The 21900-nt window shown below is 44.8% G+C and overlaps 1 protein-coding gene across 1 annotated transcript in view; it reads left to right on the plus strand.

The window, feature by feature from the left end:
• The window catches only part of LOC102175148 (low affinity sodium-glucose cotransporter), a 30127-nt gene continuing 11661 nt past the window's right edge, over nucleotides 3435–21900 (plus strand). The window contains 9 exon segments of the mRNA XM_005691667.2: nucleotides 3435–3569; nucleotides 4280–4351; nucleotides 6561–6631; nucleotides 6633–6663; nucleotides 12332–12391; nucleotides 14378–14482; nucleotides 16739–16844; nucleotides 18013–18093; nucleotides 20277–20497. Of these exon segments, the coding sequence (XP_005691724.2) occupies nucleotides 3435–3569; nucleotides 4280–4351; nucleotides 6561–6631; nucleotides 6633–6663; nucleotides 12332–12391; nucleotides 14378–14482; nucleotides 16739–16844; nucleotides 18013–18093; nucleotides 20277–20497 (882 nt within the window).

A 21900-nucleotide genomic window follows, 5' to 3' on the forward strand; every position in this document is an offset into this window, starting at 1 on the left:
ACCCAAAGCAGTCTAGAGATTCAATGCTGCTGCTGCTAAGTTGCTTCAGTTGTGTCCAACTCTGTGCCACCCCATAGATGGCAGCCCACCAGGCTCCTGTGTCCCTGGGATTCTCCAGGCAAGAACACTGTAGTGGGTTGCCATTTCCTTCTCCAGTGCATGAAAGTGAAAAGTGAAAGTGAAGTAGCTCAGTCGTGTGCGACCCTCAGTGACCCCATGGACTGCAGACTTCCAGGCTCCTCCATCCATGGGATTTCCCAGGCAAGAGTACTGGAGTGGGGTGCCATTGCCTTCTCAAAATCCCCATTAAAATACCAGTGATATTTGTTCACAGAAATAAGAAAAAATATCCTGCCACAAAAGTTTTCAAATAGATAAAGAAATCTTGAGAAAGAAGAACAAAACTGGAGGCATGACACTCTGGGATTTCAAACTAAATTACAAATCTATAGTAATCAAAATAGTATAACATTGGGATAAAAAAGAGATACACTGGCCAATGGAACAGAATCAGTTCAGTTCAGTTCAGTTCAGTCACTCATTTGTGTCCGACTCTTTGCGACCCCATGAATCGCAGCATGCCAGGCCTCCCTGTCCATCACCATCTCCCAGAGTTCACCCAAACTCACATCCATCGAGTCAGTGATGCCATCCAGCCATCTCATCCTCTGTTGTCCCCTTTTCCTCCTGCCCCCAATCCCTCCCAGCATCAGGGTCTTTTCCAATGAGTCAACTCTTCACATGAGGTAGCCAAAGTACTGGAGTTTCAGCTTTAGCATCATTCCTTCCAAAGAATACCCAAGACTGATCTCCTTTAAAATGGACTGGTTGAATCTCCTTGCAGTCCAAGGGACTCTCAAGAGTCTTCTCCAACACCACAGTTCAAAAGCATCAATTCTTCGGTGCTCAGCTTTCTTCACAGTTCAACTCTCGCATCCATACATGACCACACAACAGCCCATAAATAAACCCCAGAAAATGGTCAATTAATCTTTGACAAGGATGCCAAGAACACAATGAAAAAGGATAGTCTATTCAATAAGTGGTCCTGGGCAAACTGCATACCACATGCCAAAGAATTAAACTGGATCCCTATCTTTCAACACTGAAAATAATTAACTTGAAATAGATTAAAGATTTAAATATAAGACCTGAAACTATAAATTTCTAGAAGAAAATATAGAGGGAAATCTCCTTGACCTTGGTGTTAGTAATAACTTTTCTGGATATGACATCAAAAACCCAGGCAAGAAAAGAAAAAAATAAATAAATGTAAATGGGACTACATTAAACTAAAAGTTTTCTGCACAGCAAAGAGATCAATCAACAAAATGAAAAGGTAACCTACAGAATAGAGAAAATGTTTGCAAACCATATATCTGGTAAGGAGTTAATATCTTAAGTGTGCAAACACTCATCAACTCAAAAGCTGAACTAGGGACTTCCCTGGTGGTCCACTGGTTAAGAATCTGCCTTGCAATGGAGGAGACGCAGGCTTGACCCCTGGTCAGGGAATTAAGATCCCACATGCAGCGGAGCTACTGTGCCCTTGCACTCTTGGGCCTGTGCGCCACAACTAGAGAGTCCATGCACCACACTGAAACATCTAGCGTAGCGAAGATCCTGAGTGTTGCAACTAAGATCCAGTGCAGCCAAATAAATATTTTTAAATGCTTTAAAAAAAAAAAAAGCAAAACCAAATAACCTGATTTTCAAATAGGCAAAGGACTTGCATATAATTTTTTCCAGAGAAGACATACCAATTACCAAAAAAGTATATGAAAAGGTGTTCAACATCGCTAATTATTTGGTAAATGCAAATCAGCACCAAAATAAGGTATCACCTTATACTTGTTAGTATGACAATTAAATCAAAAAGACTGTCCATTGACAGATGAATGGATGAAGCAGTGGCGGTACCTATACACAGTGGAATATTACTCAGCCAGCAAAAGGAAGACATTTGAGTCAGTTCTAAACAGGTGGATGAACCTAGAACCTATTATACAGAGTGATGTCAGTCAGAAAGAGAAAGATAAATATCATATTCTAACGCCTATATATGGAATCTAGAAAAATGGTACTGAAGAATTTATTTACAGGGCAGCAGTGGAGAAACAGACATAGAGAACAGACTTATGGACATGGGGAGAGGGGAGGAGAGGGTGAGATGTATGGCGAGAGTAACATGGAAACTTACATTACCATATGGAAAATAGATAGCCAACGGGGATTTGCTGTATGGCTCAGGAAACTCAGACAGGGGCTCTGTGTCAACCTAGAGGGGTGGGATGGGGAGGGGATAGGAGGGAGGTTCAGGAGGGAGGGGATGCATGTATATCTATGGCTGATTCATGGTGAGGTTTGACAGAAAACAACAAAATTCTGTAAAGCAATTATCCTTCAATAAAAAAATAAAAAAGACGAGAACTTTCAAGTTCTGGCAAATATCTGGAGAAAAGGGAGCCCCTATGCACCATTGCTGCTATTGTTTAGTCGCTAAGTCGTGTCTAACCCTCTTGCGACCCCATAGACTGTAGCCTGCCAGGTTCCTCCCTCCATGGATTTCCTAGGCAAGAATATTGGAGTGGGTTGCCATTTCCTCCTCCAGGGGATCTTCCTAACCCAGGGATCGAACCCATGTTTCCTGCTTTGACAGGCAGATTCTAGGGAAGCCCTTGTACACCATTGGTGGGGTATAACCTGACACAGTCCTTAGGGCAAACAGTATGGAGGTTCCTCAGAAAGTTAAAAATAGAGCTATCCTATGATCACGCAATCCCACATCTTTATATGCGTCCTGAGAATCATCACCACGTGCTTTTAGGTTGATACGCCCATTGTCAAAACCTCTGTCCCAACCCACTCCACACCCCTGCCCCGACCCCTCTGAATGCAGCGCTCGCAGAGCCACTTCCCCTTCTTGCATGGGCCGCCTCAAACTACCTGTTCCAGAGAAACACGGAGGAACTAGGAAATGCAAAATAACGTCACTTTCAAGGGATAACATTTCTCGGTTGGGAATCTTATCTGTTCTGCAAGGATCCCTCACCCCTTGTCCTCCTGACTCTTTTCTAGACCCTTCACCTCCATCTTACCCCTCTGTTTGTCCCCTTCATCTCTCCCTAGTCCTCACCCAGACTATTCACATCTTCTTAAAGATGCCATCTTTCCACACAGTGAACACGCCTCTCTCCACCTCCAATTTTCACCCCATTTCCCATCTCATGTCACCCCTCCTTCCCACCCTCCACCTGGTCCAACAGGACTGCTGGAGGGCCAGGGTCTCAGAGCTTCAGAGGAAAGGTTTAAAGGTCCTCTTGCCCAGGAGATGGCTCTGATAGTGCTCCCCACTTGCCCGAGGCTGATCATTAACCTAGGGCATGTATAAGAAAAGGGCTGTCCCTGGGATGGGGAAAGCAGTGCCTGCAACCATGGCCAGCACGCTAAGCCCCAGCGCTGTGACTGAGACCCCCAGCCCTCCTGAGACATCAGCGCGTATACAAAATGCTGCTGACATCTCCGTCATTGTCATCTATTTTGTGTTGGTGATGGCCGTCGGACTGTGGGTATGTAGGAGCTTAGTGGGATGTTCAGAGTGGGCTCAAGGCTTGAGGCTGGGGGAAATGACTGAGGGAGGGACAAGTGTACGTTAAATCAGCTGTCAATAAAATCAGCTGCCACAGATTTTATTGTCCCTCCCTAAGCGGTCATTTTCTCATGTGTGAGTCAGTAATGCTTCCACTGATTTACTTTATTCTTCTGACAAGCCCATCGTGTGAACAGGGCCAAGAGTGGGACTGCAGACTTCTCCTGTTTGGCATTTCCAGCACCTGACATCATGAATAAAGATGCTGTGTTATTATCACATTGATTTTATTTTCCTTTGCTCCCTTTCTATCAATAACTTAGTTGATTTGGACGCTTAAGTCATTTACATTCATTCTGTCTTTTAAGTAACGAGCTGGAGGCTGCAAATTTCCTTCCAAGCACAGCTTTAATGATAGGTGCCTCACACTGTATTCATCAATGAAAATAAACAGAGTAATTAGGACAGAAGTTGAGAAATATGACTTCTTAAAGTGCCTTGGTTTCTATGAAAGTGTGATTTTGAAGTCCTTGAAAAATTGGTGCTGTATCACAGTTTTGAGGATACTGTTTCTTTTTAGGGAGTGCTGGAAAACAAGGTCATGTCTGTCAGAACCCTGGCCAGAGATTCTGGGGCATCTCAGGGGCTTTTTCTGTGGCCTGGCTCATAAATGTCTTCCCTTCTGCTCAGGCAATGCTGAGGACTAACCGGGGCACTGTTGGAGGCTTCTTTCTGGCTGGTCGAGATGTGACCTGGTGGCCGGTGAGTCAAAGCTTCCTGGCTATAAATTTCTGGTGTGTATGTTTAAGGACAAGCCAGGAAAACATGTAGAGTGCTGATCATGTCTGAGGTGCAATGACTGCCTGCTTTCTGGGGTCTCTTTTCCTAAACCCTTGGCATCAGAGCTCAGCCCTGTCATTCTAATAAATGAGAACGCATCACCAATTACGAGAGCAGATGTAGTGTGGCATTTGGAAAGAGCTGGTTTGGCTCTGATTCATATTTTTAAATTTATTTTTAATTGGAGGATTGCCGGGGTCCAGCCCCGGTGGATCCAGGGAAATTCGAAGGGTGAACGGCGTAGGGAGGAAAGCTTATTTATTTGGAAATATAAGATTAAATTAGGAAGAAATAGAGTAGTAGGAAAATTTAGTGGAGAAAAGAGTCTGAATAACTTGGTTTACGGGGAAAGCCAATAAAATCTCAGGACAAGAGATTTGCACCATCTACGTTGGGCCACCGGAGTCCGTTTCAATATCAGAGAGTGCCCCGCCTTGGGCTCTGTCTCTCATGGAACTTAAAAGCCTGGGCAAGTAAGCATACTTGGTGAGCCTCCTTGCTCCAGACGGGAATTCAGCCAGAAAAGGAGAGGGAGGGAGAGGGAGAAAGAGAGAGAGAGACACAGGGGAAGCCAGATTTCCAAGAAACTAGTTCGAGAGACTAGTCTGAGAAACTGGTCCATCCTTTATGGTTCAGAAGGCTTTTTATACTTTTGATTGTACATAGAGATCAATGGGTAATACAAAATTATGCAGCGTCAGCCGCCCTGACTCTTATCGAGACCAGGCTTTCTCTCTGCATACCTAGTTGTATACATAAGTCTTAGGTGATTTACATCATCTTCTGGCCAGAAGGCCAATTAACATTTTACGGCCCTTTTCTGATAAGGGTTTGTCAACCAGAAGACTTATTTGTGTTGTTCTTCCCAAAGTCTGGTGCCACTCTCAGAAAGCACTAAAAAAAAGTTACATTCTTACATAGCAAAGACACAAGAGGAGTGCAGTGATATATAACACAGAAAAGTAATTAACTCAAAAGTCTAGTGTTGCTAACATCAAAACTACTATACTCCTATTTCTGCATCCCTTTACATTGATTAATATCCTTCCAGGTGCCTAAAAGATAAAGAATACGGAGGCCTGGCAGAAGTCATTGAGTCAACAGTGAAAACCCATTACCAATATGATTTTTAGCTTTTTAGAAAAGGCTCTGTATCTCTAAGATGCTTTAAGCTTTGTGCCTCTCACGGTTGGGGGGCTGTAAGCAATTCACAAGCTGCAAAAAGTCCCGGGGGAACCTGTCAGGCAAGTTAGAGAGCCATCAAAGGGGGTTCAAACCGAGACATTCTTCTTATATGCAGGAGACTGTTAACTGGAGCCCTAAGTTAATTCCTTTTAGAGGCAGAAGAGTGGAAAGCACAGTACAATAAAATCAGGCCGACTCTGGTTTTTGAGGGTAGATGTTCAGGAAAACTCAGGGGGAACCCCTGAAGGCAGATCACGCCTTTGCTTTTTGTCGGGCTTCCTTCCTCATGACCTTTGCCACGGGCGGGATTCCTCACGCTGGCTCCCGGCAGAGGATAACTGTTTGCAGTATTGTATTAGTTTCTGCCATCTGGCAATGTGAGTCATCCATAAGTATACATACGCCCCCTCCCTCTGCAACCCCCCTCCCAGAGCACCAGGCTGAGCTCCCTGCACGATACAGCAGGTTCCCACTAGCGATCTGTCTTACACATGGGAGTGTATATATGTCAATGCTACTCTCTCAATTTTTAAAAAACCATTCAGGGACTTTCCTGGTGGCCCAGTGGTTGAGAACCTACCTTCCAATGAAGGGGATGCAGGTTTGATCCCTGGTTGGGGAGCTAAGATCCCACATGCCAAGGGATAACTAAGCCTGAGTGCCACAGCTACTGAGCCCACTCTGGAGCCCAGGCCCCGAAACCAGGGAAGCCTGTGCACCAAAATGAAAAGACTCATCACAGCCAAAAAATTATTCAAAAATACAAAAACAGTCTTATATACCAACCGTGCAAAAACTGGTGACCGGCTAAATTTAGGCCACAAGCTATAAGCTTGCTGACTCCTGCCGTATGGAGAAGTAATGGAAAACCGCAACATTATCTGCTTTCAAGAAGTCTAATTTGGGGCTTTTAACTCTGACCCTAGTCTCTTCCCTTGGATTCCAGATGGGCGCCTCTCTCTTCGCCAGTAACATCGGCAGTGGCCACTTTGTGGGGCTGGCAGGGACGGGAGCGCTTCGGGATTGCCATTGCAGCATTTGAATGGAACGTAAGTGACATCACAGGCTTTTTCCTTTAAATCAAAACTCTAGCTGTGTTTGTCTGAGTTTCCCGCTCTAGTATTCTTGGGCTTCCCTTGTGGCTCAGCTGGCAAAGGATCCACCTGCAATGCAGGAGATCTGGGTTCGATCCCTGGGTTGGGAAGATCCCCTGGAGAAGGGAAAGGCTACCCACTCCAGTATTTTGGCTGGAGAATTCCATGGACTATACAGTCCATGGTGTCGCAAAGAGGTGGACACGACTGAGCGACTTTCACTTGCACTTTTCTTTTCTGCATAGGACAAACTCTTCTTTGGTTTGACTTCTATTTCTCCTTCTTGAACCTCAGGGCCTTCCCCTTGTAGCCCATTTTGCCTGGGCTGTACCCTACCTCTGAGATTTCACTAAAGCCATTATTCCCACCAGGGAAGTCAGCTCTATATCATTTAATCCCACTTTTATTTAACCTCCTTGATCATGTTAGCTCTCATTTCTATCTCTTCCCCTGCCTCAAGCTATATTATACATTCAGTCTGAATTAGAGGCAAGAAATTAAAAAAATGTACAAGTAATGACCCCTTCTTTGAAAAGCTTACAGCGCAGTGGGAGAGACGATTAACATTCGCTACACTGTAGCAAGTACAAGGAGACAGGCATGCATGGAGTGTTGAGAGATCTCAACAGAAGGAAACAGAAGGGGCATGGATGGATGCAGAAGGGGCATCCATCCTAGACGGTGGGTAGGACCAGGCCTGTGTCCAGGGAACTTCCTGAGGCTGATGCCAGACAGAGGTGTAGAAACTGGCCAAGCAAGTGACAACATCAGTTCAGTTCAGTCGCTCAGTCGTGTCCGACTCTTTGCGACCCCAGGAATCACAGCACGCCAGGCCTCCCTGTCCATCACCAACTCCTGGAGTTCACTCAGACTCACGTCCATCGAGTCAGTGGTGTCATCCAGCCATCTCATCCTCCGTTGTCCCCTTCTCCTCCTGCCCCCAACCCCTCCCAGCATCAGAGTCTTTTCCAATGAGTCAACACTTTGCATCAGGTGGCCAAAGTACTGGAGTTCCAGCTTTAGCATCATTCCCTCCAAAGAAATCCCAGGGCTGATCTCCTTCAGAATGGACTGGTCGGATCTCCTTGCAGTCCAAGGGACTCTCAAGAGTCTTCTCCAACACCACACTTCAAAAGCATCAATTCTTCAGCACTCAGCCTTCTTCACAGTCCAACTCTCACATCCATACATGACCACTGGAAAAACCATAGCCTTGACTAGATGGACCTTTGTTGGCAAAGTAATGTCTCTGCTTTTCAATATGCTATATAGGTTGGTCATAACTTTCCTTCCAAGGACTAAGCTTCTTTTCATTTCATGGCTGCAGTCACCATCTGCAGTGATTTTGGAGCCCAAAAAATAAAGTCTGACACTGTTTCCACTGTTTCCCCATCTATTTGCCATGAAGTAATGGAACCGGATGCCATGATCTTTGTTTTCTGAATGTTGAGCTTTATGCCAACTTTTTCACTCTCCACTTTCACTTTCATCAAAAGGCTTGTTAGCTCCTCTTCACTTTCTGTCATAAGGGTGGTGTCATGTGCATATCTCAGGTTATTGATATTTCTCCCGGCAACCTTGATTCCAGCTTGTGCTTCTTCCAGCCCAGCCTTTCTCATGATGTACTCTGCGTATAAGTTAAATAAGCAGGGTGACAATATACAGCCTTGACATACTCCTTTTCCTATTTGGAACCAGTCTGTTGTTCCATGTCCAGTTCTAACTGTTGCTTCCTAATCTGCATACAGGTTTCTCAGGAGGCAGGTCAGGTGGTCTGGTATTCCCATCTCTCTCAGAATTTTCCACAGTTTATTTTGATCCTCACAAAGGCTTTGGCATAGTCAATAAAGCAGAAATGGATGTTTTTCTGGCACTCTTGCTTTTTCCATGATCCAGCGGATGTTGGCAATTTGAACTCCGGTTGCTCTGCCTTTTGTAAAACCAGCTTGAACATCTGGAAGTTCATGGTTCACATATTGTTGAAGCCTGGCTTGGAGAATTTTGAGCATTACTTACTAGCGTGTGAGATGAGTGAAACTGTGTGGTAGTTTGAGCATTCTTTGGCATTGCCTTTCTTTGGGATTGGAATGAAAACTGACCTTTTCCAGTCTTGTGGCCACTGCTGAGTTTTCCAAATTTGCTGGCGTATTGAGTGCAGCACTTTCACAGCATCATCTCTTAGGATTCAAAATAGCTCAACTGGAATTCTATCACCTCCACTAGCTTTGTTCATAGTGATGCTTTCTAAGGCCCACTTGACTTCACATTCAAGGATGTCTAGCTCTAGGTGAGTGATCACATCATCATGATTATCTGGGTCGTGAAGCTCTTTTTTGTACAGTTCTTCTGTGTATTCTTGCCACCTCTTCTTAATATCTTCTGCTTCTGTTAGGTCCATATCATTTCTGTCCTTTATCAAGCCAATCTTTGCAAGAAATGTTCCCTTGGTGCCTCTAATTTTCTTGAAGAGATCTCTAGTCGTTCCCATTCTGTTGTTTTCCTCTATTTCTTTGCTTTGGTGAAGAAGGCTCTCTTCTTGCTATTCTTTGGAACTCTGCATTCAGATGCTTGTATCTTTCCTTTTCTCCTTTGTTTTTCACTTCTCTTCTTTTCACAGCTATTTGTAAGGCCTCCTCAGACAGCCATTTTGCTTTTTTGCATTTTTTTTCCATAGGAATGGTATTGATCCCTGTCTCCTGTACAATGTCATGAACCTCCGTCCATAGTTCATCAGGCACTCTATCTATCAGATCTAGGCCCTTAAATCTATTTCTCACTTCCACTGTATAATCATAAGGGATTTGATTTAGGTCACACCTGAATGGTCTAATGGTTTCCCCTACTTTCTTCAATTTAAGTCTGAATTTGGCAATAAGGAGTTCATGATCTGAGCCACAGTCAGCTCCTGGTCTTGTTTTTGTTGACTGTATAGAGCTTCTCCATCTTTGGCTGCAAAGAATATAATCCATCTGATTTCGGTGTTGACCATCTGGCGATGTCCATGTGTAGAGTCTTCTCTTGTGTTGTTGGAAGAGAGTGTTTGCTATGACCAGTGCATTTTCTTGGCAAAACTCTATTACTCTTTGCCTTGCTTCATTCTGTATTCCAAGGCCAAATTTGCCTGTTACTCCAGGTGTTTCTTGACTTCCTACTTTTGCATTCCAGTCCCCTAGAATGAAAAGGACATCTTTTTTGGGTGGTAGTTCTAAAAGATCTTGTAGGTCTTCATAGAACCGTTCAGCTTCTTCAGCATTACTGATTGGGGCATAGACTTGGATTACAGTGATATTGAATGGTTTGCCTTGGAAACGAACAGAGATCATTCTGTCGTTTTTCAGACTGCATCCAAGTACTGCATTTCAGACTCTTCTGTTGACCATGATGGCTACTCCATTTCTTCTAAGGGATTCCTGCCCGCAGTAGTAGATATAATGGTCATCTGAGTAAATTCACCCATTCCAGTCCATTTTAGTTCGCTGATTCCTAGAATGTCGACGTTCACTCTTGCCATCTCCTGTTTGACCACTTCCAATTTGTCTTGATTCATGGACCTGACATTCCAGGTTGCTATGCAATATTGCTCTTTACAGCATCGGATCTTGCTTCTATCACCAGTCACATCCACAACTGGGGATTGTTTTTGCTTTGGCTCCATCCCTTCATTCTTTCTGGAGTTATTTCTCCACTGATCTCCAGTAGCATATTGGGCACCTACTGACCTGGGGAGTTCCTCTTTCAGTATCCTATCATTTTGCCTTTTCATGCTGTGCATGAGATTCTCAAGGCAAGAATACTGAAGTGGTTTGCCATTCCCTTCTCCAGTAGACCACATTGTGTCAGACCTCTCCACCATGCCTGCCCGTCTTGGGTGGCCCCACAGGGCATGGTTTAGTTTCACTGAGTTAGACAAGGCTATGGTCCTAGTGTGATTAGATTGACTAGTTTTCTGTGATTATGGTTTCAGTGTGTCTGCCCTCTTGCAACACTTACCATCTTACTTCAGTTTCTCTTACTTTGGACATGGGATATCTCTTCACGGCTACTCCAGCAAAGAGCAGCCGCTGCTCCTTACCTTGGACGAGGGGTATCTCCTCGCCGCCGCCCCTCTCGACCTTGAACGTGGAATAGCTCCTCTAGGCCCTCCGGCGCTCACGCAGCCACCGCTCCTTGGACGTGGGTTCGCTCCACCTGGCTGCCGCCCCTCAGGCGCGGGGTCCTCCCGACTTCTGCCCCTGACCTCAGACGTGGGGTAGCTCCTCTCGGCCGCGTGCTGCGCGTCGTCGCAGCAGAGGCAGTAGATCGAATCTCTAAGTCTTGGTGACTGAGTCCCTAATTGCTCGACTGCCATCTCACCGTGCAAGCTGTGGCTTCTTAATTAGACTCTAAGATCCTTAACACAGGGGCCATCTGCTCTCCTGTCACTGACACCACCCCATCATCCAGCATTTGACTGGGCACACGCTGTACACATTTCTTGAGTTGACCGTTTTCGGTTCTATTCTCTTATCCTTTCTAGAGTTTGCTTGGGCGTGTATATGCCTATCAGTCAGGGAAATGCTTATGTGGAAGAAAGCTGGATCATTGTAAAATATATATACATAAACCGACTATCCTGGATAGACTCAGCAAGGGACCAGGCGTCGTCACTAGTAACCGTGCCCCGCCCCTAGTGAAGATTTTGCCCTTGTAATTACTTTAGTAGTGTCAGAGACTCAGAATGGACCCAGCCACCACGTGTGCCTTATCGTCTGGGTTTTGCTTTGATGGTGCCATGGAGTCGAGAAAGGAGCCAGCCTCCAGAAGCATGGACAAAATGCCCTATGGCCCCAGGGAGTGTGATTATCAGCTTGCTGAGAGCCTGGCTCTTTTAGCCTGTGGCCTTGGATTTGCTTTTTCTCTGTAAGGTTCAGGTTACCCCTCCATAAAACAGGAATAACTGTGCTTATCGCATCTCCCTAACCTGGTGCTGTGAGGACAGCATGAGTGATAGAAGTGAAGACTTTTTCATAAATATTAATATTCATGTAAGATTATACTATTAACATTATTATATTTGGCAAGGCTTGGGGGGCACTGGGAATATTCTTCTGCCTCTAAATTTCTCATTGGTTTGTCACTCTATATGATTCCTGACATTCAAGAATAATTCCTGGGGACTTCCCTGGTGGCTTAGCGGTTAAGAATCCACATTCCAATATAGGGGATAAGGGTTCAATCCATGGTGGGGGAACTAAGATCCCACAGGCTGCAGGGCAACTAAGCCCACTCACCACACAGAAAGATTCCATGTGCTGCAAGGAAGATTCAACAGAGCTAAATAAATTTTTTTTTAAGAATAATTCCTTATGGTAAAGATTTATGACCTTCTAGCGGTCCAGCTGGGCTCAGATCTCTGACTGTCCATTTTTCACCACACATCTTTGCCACATTCTAAGCCCCAGGAAATGGTGATCTCTGTATCACGGAAGCAGAAGCAATGGACCCACAGCTGTCTTGGGATCATAACTGTTTGAGCGGGGCAGGATCAAAGCAAACATTTTCTTTTCAGATTTGGAGGTTGTGAAGGGAAAAGGCCCACGAGCCAAACCTCTCTAACTTCCACCCTGTCCTTGGTTTCTTGTAGGCCTTGCTGCTGTTGCTGGTTCTAGGGTGGTTCTTTGTCCCCGTTTACATCAAGGCAGGGGTGAGTATCCTCAGGTGTTCTCTGCTGCACATGTCAGGCGTTCGTTTATTCCCTCACTTTTTCTGCTCAGCTGTGAAGCCTGAGCAACATTATGCGTCCCAGAATCTCTGAGCTTATGTTTACCTAAGACCACTAACTACTGGGCTTCCCTGGTGGCCCAGTGGTAAAGAATCTGCCTGCCAGTACAAGAGACGTGGGTTTGATCCCTGGCCCAGGGAGATCCCACACGTCGCTGGGCAACTCAGCCCGTGTGCGCACTGCTGAGCCCACGTGCCGCCCACAAAACTACTGAAACCAGCCCCTAGAGCCTGTGCTCTGAGACAAGAAAAAGCCACTGCAATGAGAAGTCCACGCACCGCCAACAAGGAGCAGGCCCCATTTGCTGCAACTAGAGAAAGCCCGCAAGCAGCAACACATACCTAGCACAGCCAAAAAAAAATGCAAATCATAAAAGAATTTTGAAAAATTTAAAAAAGACCACGAAGCGCTGCAGGATTGCTCTCAAAAATGGCTGCAGTCACCTATCCTCTTGCTGATCACTGTTGTGGAGATTCCATTTTTCCGACATTCTTACCAGTACATAATATTTTCCTTTATTCTAATTTTTGTTATTCTGATGTTTGGAAGGCAGCTTTTTTTAAAAATGAGGGGTAGGAAGTACCATCAGAGAAGGCAATGGCACTCCACTCCAGTACTCTTGACTGGAAAATCCCATGGACGGAGGAGCATGGTAGGATGCAGTCCATGGGGTCGCTAAGAGTTGGACACGACTGAGCAACTTCCCTTTCACTTTTCACTTCCATGCATTGGAGAAGGAAATGGCAACCCACTCCAGTGTTCTTGCCTGGAGAATCCCAGGGACGGAAGAGCCTGGTGGGCTTCCGTCTATGGGTCACACAGAGTCGGACATGACTGACGCGACTTAGCAGCAGCAGCAGCAGGAAGTACCATGCTCTGGTGGCTCCCCTTCAACTTGGGTGTTGCCAACCAACTGGGGCACTGCTGTGCCTCTTGGAGCCTAACTGCCATACTTACTCCTGCAGCTGAGGGGTGCTGTGTCCTGGGATAATTCCTGGGATGGGGCTCCAGGGAACCAAGCTTTACTGTCTATTGCCTCTGCATGTCACTGTGTAGTCCTTTGCTCATCCTGAGTCCCTTCTGATTCCAGGCTTGAGCAAGCTCTGCTCTCTTTGGTGCAAGGATCCACAGCACATAACTCATGCATGTGTTCTTAGACATGGCTTACCATCCTTGAGGTGGTTCTGCACAGTTTCTGAGCCCCAAGAGTTCCCCTTCTTGTTTTTGCTAATATTATATAAATGTTTATTTAAGATTATTTTATATTGGAGATGAAACCATGAGCTTGTTCTGCTCTGAAGAAACCAGAAAAATGTACCCTTTAAGCTGATCACACAGCGGATCTAATATTTCAATAATGATAACATCAGCTTTTTGTCTATATAGGATTTAATGTAACTCTTCTTTTCAATAAAGATAATCATGTGAATGTACATACAGAAGTATATTAGCAGCTTATTCAATTATCTATTTATCATGTAACCGTAATTGCAGTCGATCATTTATGTTGTTTTTGCTAGACTGCAACATTGTCAGTGAAAATAATAAATATTATCTGTTGAGCGTCACCATTTCATTTGGTGTTGTGGTAGGTATTTTACACCTACTTCCATATTAAAGCCCCACATTACAGGTGAGAAAACAGAGGTTCAGAGAGATTGTCATTTGCCAAAGGTCACAATCTGGGAACAGATCCCAAGAATGCTGAGTCCAAGGCCCATGTTCATCCCAGACTTACAGTTCCCCCAGGGGCTGTGCCTTCTCACTCACGCCTCCCCACTTTGGGGTGTTACCCCCTCGAGGGTGACTGCCACACGCAGTTACCTGTCCACAGAGGCTTGATCCATGTTGGATTATCTGAACGTGCGGCGCCCTGAAGATGAATCCCTGCCGGTGTCTGTCTCGCAGGTGACGACTATGCCGGAATACCTGAGGAAGCGGTTTGGTGGGAAGCGGCTCCAGGTCTACCTCTCCATCCTCTCCCTGTTCATCTGTGTGGCTCTGAGGATCTCAGTGAGTTCAGTGCCCTCCTGGCGTTGCAGCTTCATGAGGGACAAGAGTGCTAAGATCAGAGAACTTTACGGGTCAGGCCGCATATGGATGTTCTAAAACTACTTGGGGTCTCTCTGAACATGTTAATCACTCAGTTGTGTCTGACTCTTTGTGACTCCATGGACCATAGCCCAGCAGGCTCCTTTGTCCATGGAATTCTCCAGGCAAGAATTCTGCAGTGGGTAGCAATTCCCTTCTCCAGGGGATCTTCCCAACCCAAGGATCAAACCCAGGTTTCCTGTACTGCAGGCAGGTTCTTTACAATCTGAGCCACCAGGGGGTTTCTCTACCAAGAGTTTCTGCCAAAAAAAAAAAAAAAAAAAAGGAGCTTCAGAAACCCTGCATTCACAGAGTAAAAGAATTCTGAGTCACAGGAGCCTCCAGAGTATAAACCCATCCTTTCATTGAGACTATGAAAAACATAGTGTATGTACAGAAGGAGCAGAAAGTCTCATTCAAGTAGCGCAGCAATTCAGTTGCAGAAGTAAGGACTCCCTAGCTCCCCCTTCCCCCTGCACAATAACCTTTTCATTCGCATTGTCAAGGTCACTCTAGGTTTACATTTTCCTTTTCAGCTTGACTATCTAACGTGAAGACCAGAAGGGAGTGTTTTGTATTATTAAACTGACTATGCTTAACCCTATTTTATCTGAGATACCTGTACGAAATGAATGTCCCAAACAAGTGTTAAAGAATTCTAAAGTTTTTTTTTTTTTAAGTTAAGTCTCTTGGAGATAATTATTGAGGAAAGAAGAAATTTGAAGATTCAGCAGTACATGTAGAAATCAAAGAAAAATCTCCTCATGTATCAGTGACTAAGGACATAATCTCGTGCAAGTTTATAGTCCAGGCAGTTCACTAGAGCAGAAGTTCACTTTGCTTATTGATCCTATGTTGAGCCAAATAATGATTGGAAGTAAACCAGCTGCTTAGATTAGGTGGCCCTAGCCTTCCTAGTGCAACGTGAGCATTTCCCAGTACTTATTGTAAATTGCTGGGCTCCATGTTAGGGGAACAAGATTCCTGTTCACTAGCAGTTCACCACGTCGTTAAGGGCATTAGAATTTTACACGTGAAATAGCACTTTATGACATTATATGCAAATATAGTAAACTAAGAGCTGGACTAGAGTGTGTGGATAAGTACAGGAAATATGCCGCAGGCCAGGAGAGAGGATGGCAGTCAATGCTGGGTGGAATTGGAGGTCATCCTCACTGGTGAGGGCTGGGAGCGCTTAAGTCCCAGGACAGGAAGGTGAGGAGAGCCCAGGGGAGGCAGAGGAGCCTGCAGGTGTCCGGGGCTTCATGCTTACACGCTCCTCTGTGGGAGCTGGTGATCTCCGTTCTCTTCTGGCTCTGACATCTAGAGCTTAATGATGCTAGAGTATGAGCAAGTGCTGGAGCAGAATGACAGGCACCAAAGGCAGCCCCCAAGGGAGGCAGCCTCCTGAGGTGGTTGGTTCCTGCTGGTAGGGAGTGGGCGGAAGGCTGGGGAGCTGAATGGGGCAGCACAGAGGCCCAGAGCATGTGTGTGACTGTGCACGGTCTGGCATGGTCAGCTGGGAAGAGCCTGTAGCAGGAGTCCATCCTTACCTACAGGTTATGTCTTAAGTGGTATCAGTAATCCTAGACACGACATTTTGTGTACTATCATACAATGATAACAGCTTCTGTCCTGGTTACTTATTAAACAGATCAACAACTTTCACAGCCTTCCCCTGCCCCAAGTTTTAAAAAGATCATATTGTTCACTGGTTCTCAACCTCCAGTAATGTGTAGGGTCCAAGAGTGTTCAGTTATGTCTGACTCTTTCGTGCCTCCACGGACTGTAGCCCACCAGGCTCCTCTGTCCCTGGGATTCTCCAGGCAAGAATATTGCAGTGGGTGACCACGCCCTTTTCCAGGGGACCTTCCCAGCCTGGGCATAGAACTGCCATCTCTTATGTCTCCTGCATTGGCAGGCAGGTTCTTTTCTTCTAGCACTACCTGGTAAGCCCCAAAGGATGGTATGGTCTCACTGGGGTTGTTGGTAGGTGGCAAGCAGAGAGAAAAGAAAGGCTTTTCCTGACTGGGAATTGAACCTGGGCCGAGGCTGGGAGAGCGCTGAATCCTAACCACTAGGCCACCAGGGAGCATCAGATATTCGTGGGAAGGCATTGGTGAAGAGCTGAGTGATGCACGGCGTGTTTCCTTTCCACCCTGTCTGTTCTCTCTCTAGTCAGACATATTTTCTGGAGCCATATTCATCACCCTGGCCTTGGGATTGGACCTATACCTGGCGATCTTCATCCTCTTGGCTCTCACTGCTATTTACACAATCACTGGTGAGCCCATGCTATTTTCTGCTGACCTCGCCCCACGCTGCCGTTAGCATCGTCACTCCCATGTGAGGATACCCTTTTATTTCCATTGTGAGAGTCACGCACGGGTGGAGAAACGTAACTAGAGCAAAGAAAACAGAATCTTCAGTATGAGGTGTGAGCGCCTGATGACGTGGTAAGTGGGACGGGAAAATGGTAACTTGGCTCAGCTATGTGTCTGGTACGCAGATCGGCATTTGGAATCCAGCGTAACACACACATGGGAGGTCTGGATGAAACAGTGGCTCAGACCCGAGACTGGCAACACCAAGGCAGGGCCCGAGTGAATACATGCCAGGGCACAGCGATGGGACCGTGAGCCGCAGAATCAGGAAAGGAAAACTGGAGCAGTGGGTTGGCTGTGGGAGGGGAGGTGTGGTAAATAGGTCAAGCAGGCTTTCATGAGCCAGATACACCGGGGTTGTCCCTCACTCATACTAATATGAAAATCAAACTACACCAGCTCAATTGGTAAAACAAAGAAAAAGTATAGCTGGGACAATAAAGACAGTCCTGAAGCCATTTTTATACAAGTACCCGTCTCAGAATAAGTAACAGATAAGGGCATAAATCTCCTATTTTCAATATGCATCTTGTTTCCCTCCCATAGGGAGTATCTCATTAACTGAGATTCTGTGAGCCCAGAGCTGAAAGGGAAGTTTTTGTTGTTCGAACAACACTGCAGCAAAACACAGCTCATCAAATGTGTCTGGTTCTCGACTAATGAAGCAATAATGCGTTCCAACAGGAGAGCAAAAATGGCCTTGCCCAGTTTTTTGAGAGCGAGTGTGATTGTGCTAAATGGAGCAAACTGAGGGATCAGTGAGGGAAAATCTGTGGTATTAAAACTTTGCCTTTATCTCTATTTAATATTCAAAAATTCACACAGAAGTGGAACTCCACTCTAACTCAGAGAAACTGAGTCAAGGCAAGGGAGGCAAGAGGACCAATGAGAGGCATAACTACTAAGGGGACAAAGACGCCGAGAGGGGCTTGTGGTCCATCCAGGAGCATTTGATATGTTTTTTGCTGAGTTATTTCTAGAGCTTGGGTAGACGAGAACGCAGAGGTGACAGCGGATAGATGAGGACGCATGAGTAAAACGTCCTGATTCCTTACTTTCTCTTCACAGGGGGCTTGGCCTCAGTTATTTACACAGACACCCTCCAAACGGCCATCATGCTGATAGGTTCTTTTATTCTCATGGGGTTCGGTAAGTGATAGCAGTATGAGCACTGCCCTGGGGTCAGAAATCCTGGGACTTGCATCTGTTCAGTCTGACTGCTCTTGACCGCTGCCTCCCCTCTGTTTGGTCACATTTTCCAATCATTCGTATAATTCTGCCAACTTCTTTCTTTCGCGTACTCCTTACACAGAAAGGAGTGTCTGCGAACTTCTTCCTTACTGTGCTATCTCAGCATGAAGAAGTAAAGGAGAGCTTTGCCTCCTTTGGGGCCCCCTGGTAGCTCAGACAGTAAAGAGTTTGCCCGCAGTGCGGGAGACCTGGGTTCGATCCCTGGGTGGGGAAGATCCTCTGGAGAAGGAAATGACAACCCACTCCAATATTCTTGCCTGGAAAATTCCATGGATGGAGGAGCCTAGCAGGTTACAGTCCATGGGGTCACAAAGAGTCGGACATGACTGAGTGACTTCACTTTCACTTTTCACTTTTACCTCCTTTGAAAAACTATTGCTTAGATAAATTATTTTGTTTAATCTTAATATCCTTGTGTTCAGAATGGACAAAATTGGTACCATTGAATTGACATTTTATGAAAATATTGGTGCATTGGATCCAATGCACAGAAACCTTTCATTTACATAAAATCCTCATTAAATGAAGGATTAAATATTAGGAAAATTTTAGGTAACTGAATATTAACTTAATTATGACTGATGGGAATTATTAAAGTATATGCCTTACTCTATTTTTATATAAGTAACAAATATAGTTTCTATTTTCCTTTATGACTCTCATTTATTAGTACCATCTGTTATTCATTCTTTTAAGTCATGCCAGATCACTATTGATGAATCTGATTTACAGCTTGCTAATATTTGGCATCTTTTATTATAGTTTTTGTTTTTGTTTGCATAGAAAATCCATGCATAAAGTAAAAAGGATATAGGGTGAAAACAAATGCCTTTTCATCCCCGCCTTGTCCAGCACTCACCCTGCTCCAACACCCACTCAAGTTTCACCAAATGCAACATTCCTGAACACGCAGGCACCTAATCAGAGCTCAAAGATATGAGGCAAAAACTGATAGAACCACAGAGACAACAAATTCATAATGATGACTGATGATTTTGTCAGAACACGGTTGCCATTAAACACATGTGGCTATTAAATTTAAGCTAATTACAAATTCAGCTCCTCACTTGCTTAGCCATATTTCAAGCACTCTATATACAGCAATGTCCTGCACTTGGTTGCTCAGTCATGTCCAGCTCTTTGTGACCCCATGGACTGTAGCCCACCAAGCTCCTCTGTCTGTGGGATTTTTCAGGCAAAAATACTGGAGGGGATTGCCATTTTCCTCCTCCAGGGGATCTTCCTGACCCAGGGATTGCACCCACATCCCCTGTGTCTCCTGCATTGCAGATTCTTTACCCACTGAGCCATTAGGGAAGCCCCAATATGTGGCCAGTAGTTACCACATTGGACAGCACAGATATGTAACAGTTCCATCACTGTAGCAAGCTCTATTGTATGACGCTACTCCTGAAGCAACTGCTGCTACCAATTCCTTGTGAACTTGCTACTTAGCCAGAATTTCTGTTATTCTTGCTCATGCCCCTTTGGTTTCTGGCCTCAGTGGTGTACACCCTGGCATCAGCTTCTCTAAGACTCACTTATCCTATCCTTATGGGTAGACGCTCACCTCCTAGGTCCTTCACATATTTTTGCTACAAACCATATTTCCCTTATCAGAACAATTTCCTTGTATTGTCTGCATCTTCCATTAGGTTGAGTTTCTCCCTTCCATGTTCATTTTGCACATAATCCCACCACCGTATTTGGTGCACACAAACGTGTTAGTGCTAAGTTAAACAATAAATCAAGAAGTAAACTGTCACACTCAACTCTACAAATGTAGGATTGTAATATCTACCACTCTAAAATCTACTCTGATGAATTTTGTGTCATCTGAACCTTTATAAGTTGTCCCAAATGTCTGGGCTTATCTTTCGAAGGTTTCCATCCATTGTGGTTCTTTCCTATACCTGACTAGCTTTTCCAGACCCTCCCAGTGGGGTAAGTTTCCCTATTTCCCCTCACCACACATAGTCTGATTGGAAGTGTTTGAGTACCTCCACGACAAAGGAGTGGTTATGAACACTTTAGATATCTAAGATTTGACAGACATTTCGTTTTATCCAATTCCTTTTCAGCTTTTGCTGAAGTCGGAGGCTATGAGAATTTTACAGAGAAGTATATGAATGCCATCCCAGCCATAGTGGAGGGGGACAACTTGACAATCAAATCCAAGTGTTACACACCTCGGGGAGACTCCTTCCATATTTTTCGAGATGCTGTCACTGGGGATATTCCATGGCCAGGAACAATATTTGGAATGACTGTTGTAGCTGTGTGGTATTGGTGTACAGATCAGGTAAACTCAGGGTGTGTGTGTGTGTGTGTGTGTGTGTGTGATACATGAATATGTTTATGTTATTCTTTTTCTACTCGTAGAAAAACATCTAGTTTCTATTTCATACACACACATACATCATTTAAAGAGCCAAACACTTCTATTAATACGACACTTGTTATGAAAAATGAAAAAAAAAATGGACTCTTTCCTGGTACCTCAGATGGTAAAGAGTCTGCCTGCAAAGCAGGAGACCGGGGTTCGATCCCTAGGTCAGAAAGAACTCCTGGAGAAGGGCATGACAATCCACTCCAGTATCCTCGCTTGGAGAATTCCATGGATAGAGGAGTCTGGCAGGCCATGGACCCCACTGAGTGACTAATACTGTTATGAAAAATAGCTGTCTGGTGTCCAACTTTCTACCTATTTCTTGTCTCCCAAAGGCAAACAATTTCAGCTCCGCCAGTTAAGTATTTTGGTATGTATTTTTAGTCTCTAAATCCTATACTCACTGTATAGTTTGTGAACAACTGGCATGGATATTACCTTAGAGTTCATTAGAAATGAATGCTCTTAGATGCTACCCAGACCCACTGAATCAGAATTTTCTCATAAACCTGATTCCCGGGAGATTCAAATAAATCCTTGTGTTGCTCCCTCTTAGTTTTCCAGTTTTAGAGTTTTCTATTGGCTTCCCATAAAGAGAGTTGAGAGTTAAGCTTTTTCAGTTTTCCACTCTCATTTCCCTACAGGCACACCTCCTGTTCATTCATCTTCCTGACAGATCCAGTTCACAATTTTGGCGAGCTGCGCCTTCAATGCAGCAATTTTTGCGACTACATAAGTGTAACTCACAACTGAGCTACATAATATTCTCTGATTGATTTTTCTTTAGCTTTTTCTTTTCCCTAGAATGAATAACTCTAAATACTTTTGTTTTACATTTTCTCGGTGATTATTACTCATCCAACAACAAACCCTCTGCAAATTGCCTAAATCTCCTCTCAATTCTTGCAAGCACATCGAGTCTTCTATGAGCTCCTCATTTTCTCTTGGAGCCTTTCATCTCTCACCAACTCTTGGGTTGTCCACTGAAGCTGGTGCTCCTCCTGACTCAGAACTCCCTTCACCACCATATTTGACATACCCTTGGCTACATTCTTGGCTTGTATTTCCTATTTCCAATATTCTGCATCATCATCTTTCTTTGTTTCATCCTACTTTTTGAGGCAATGAATTATCCAGTTAGTTGCTGAGATACATTCGCTGCGACTCTGCGTGTTTCAAAATGTCTTCACTCCAACTCTTAGGAAATTGATCGCTGGCTGTGTGCACGTTCGTAGGCTGAATAATCTTCCCAGAGTCATAGGCCCATTGTATTTTGACTTCCACCATCACAGGTGAGAAGCCCAAAGTTATTCTTG

Source organism: Capra hircus, chromosome 17 (assembly GCF_001704415.2).
Source record: "Capra hircus breed San Clemente chromosome 17, ASM170441v1, whole genome shotgun sequence".
NCBI classification, from domain to species: domain Eukaryota; kingdom Metazoa; phylum Chordata; class Mammalia; order Artiodactyla; family Bovidae; genus Capra; species Capra hircus.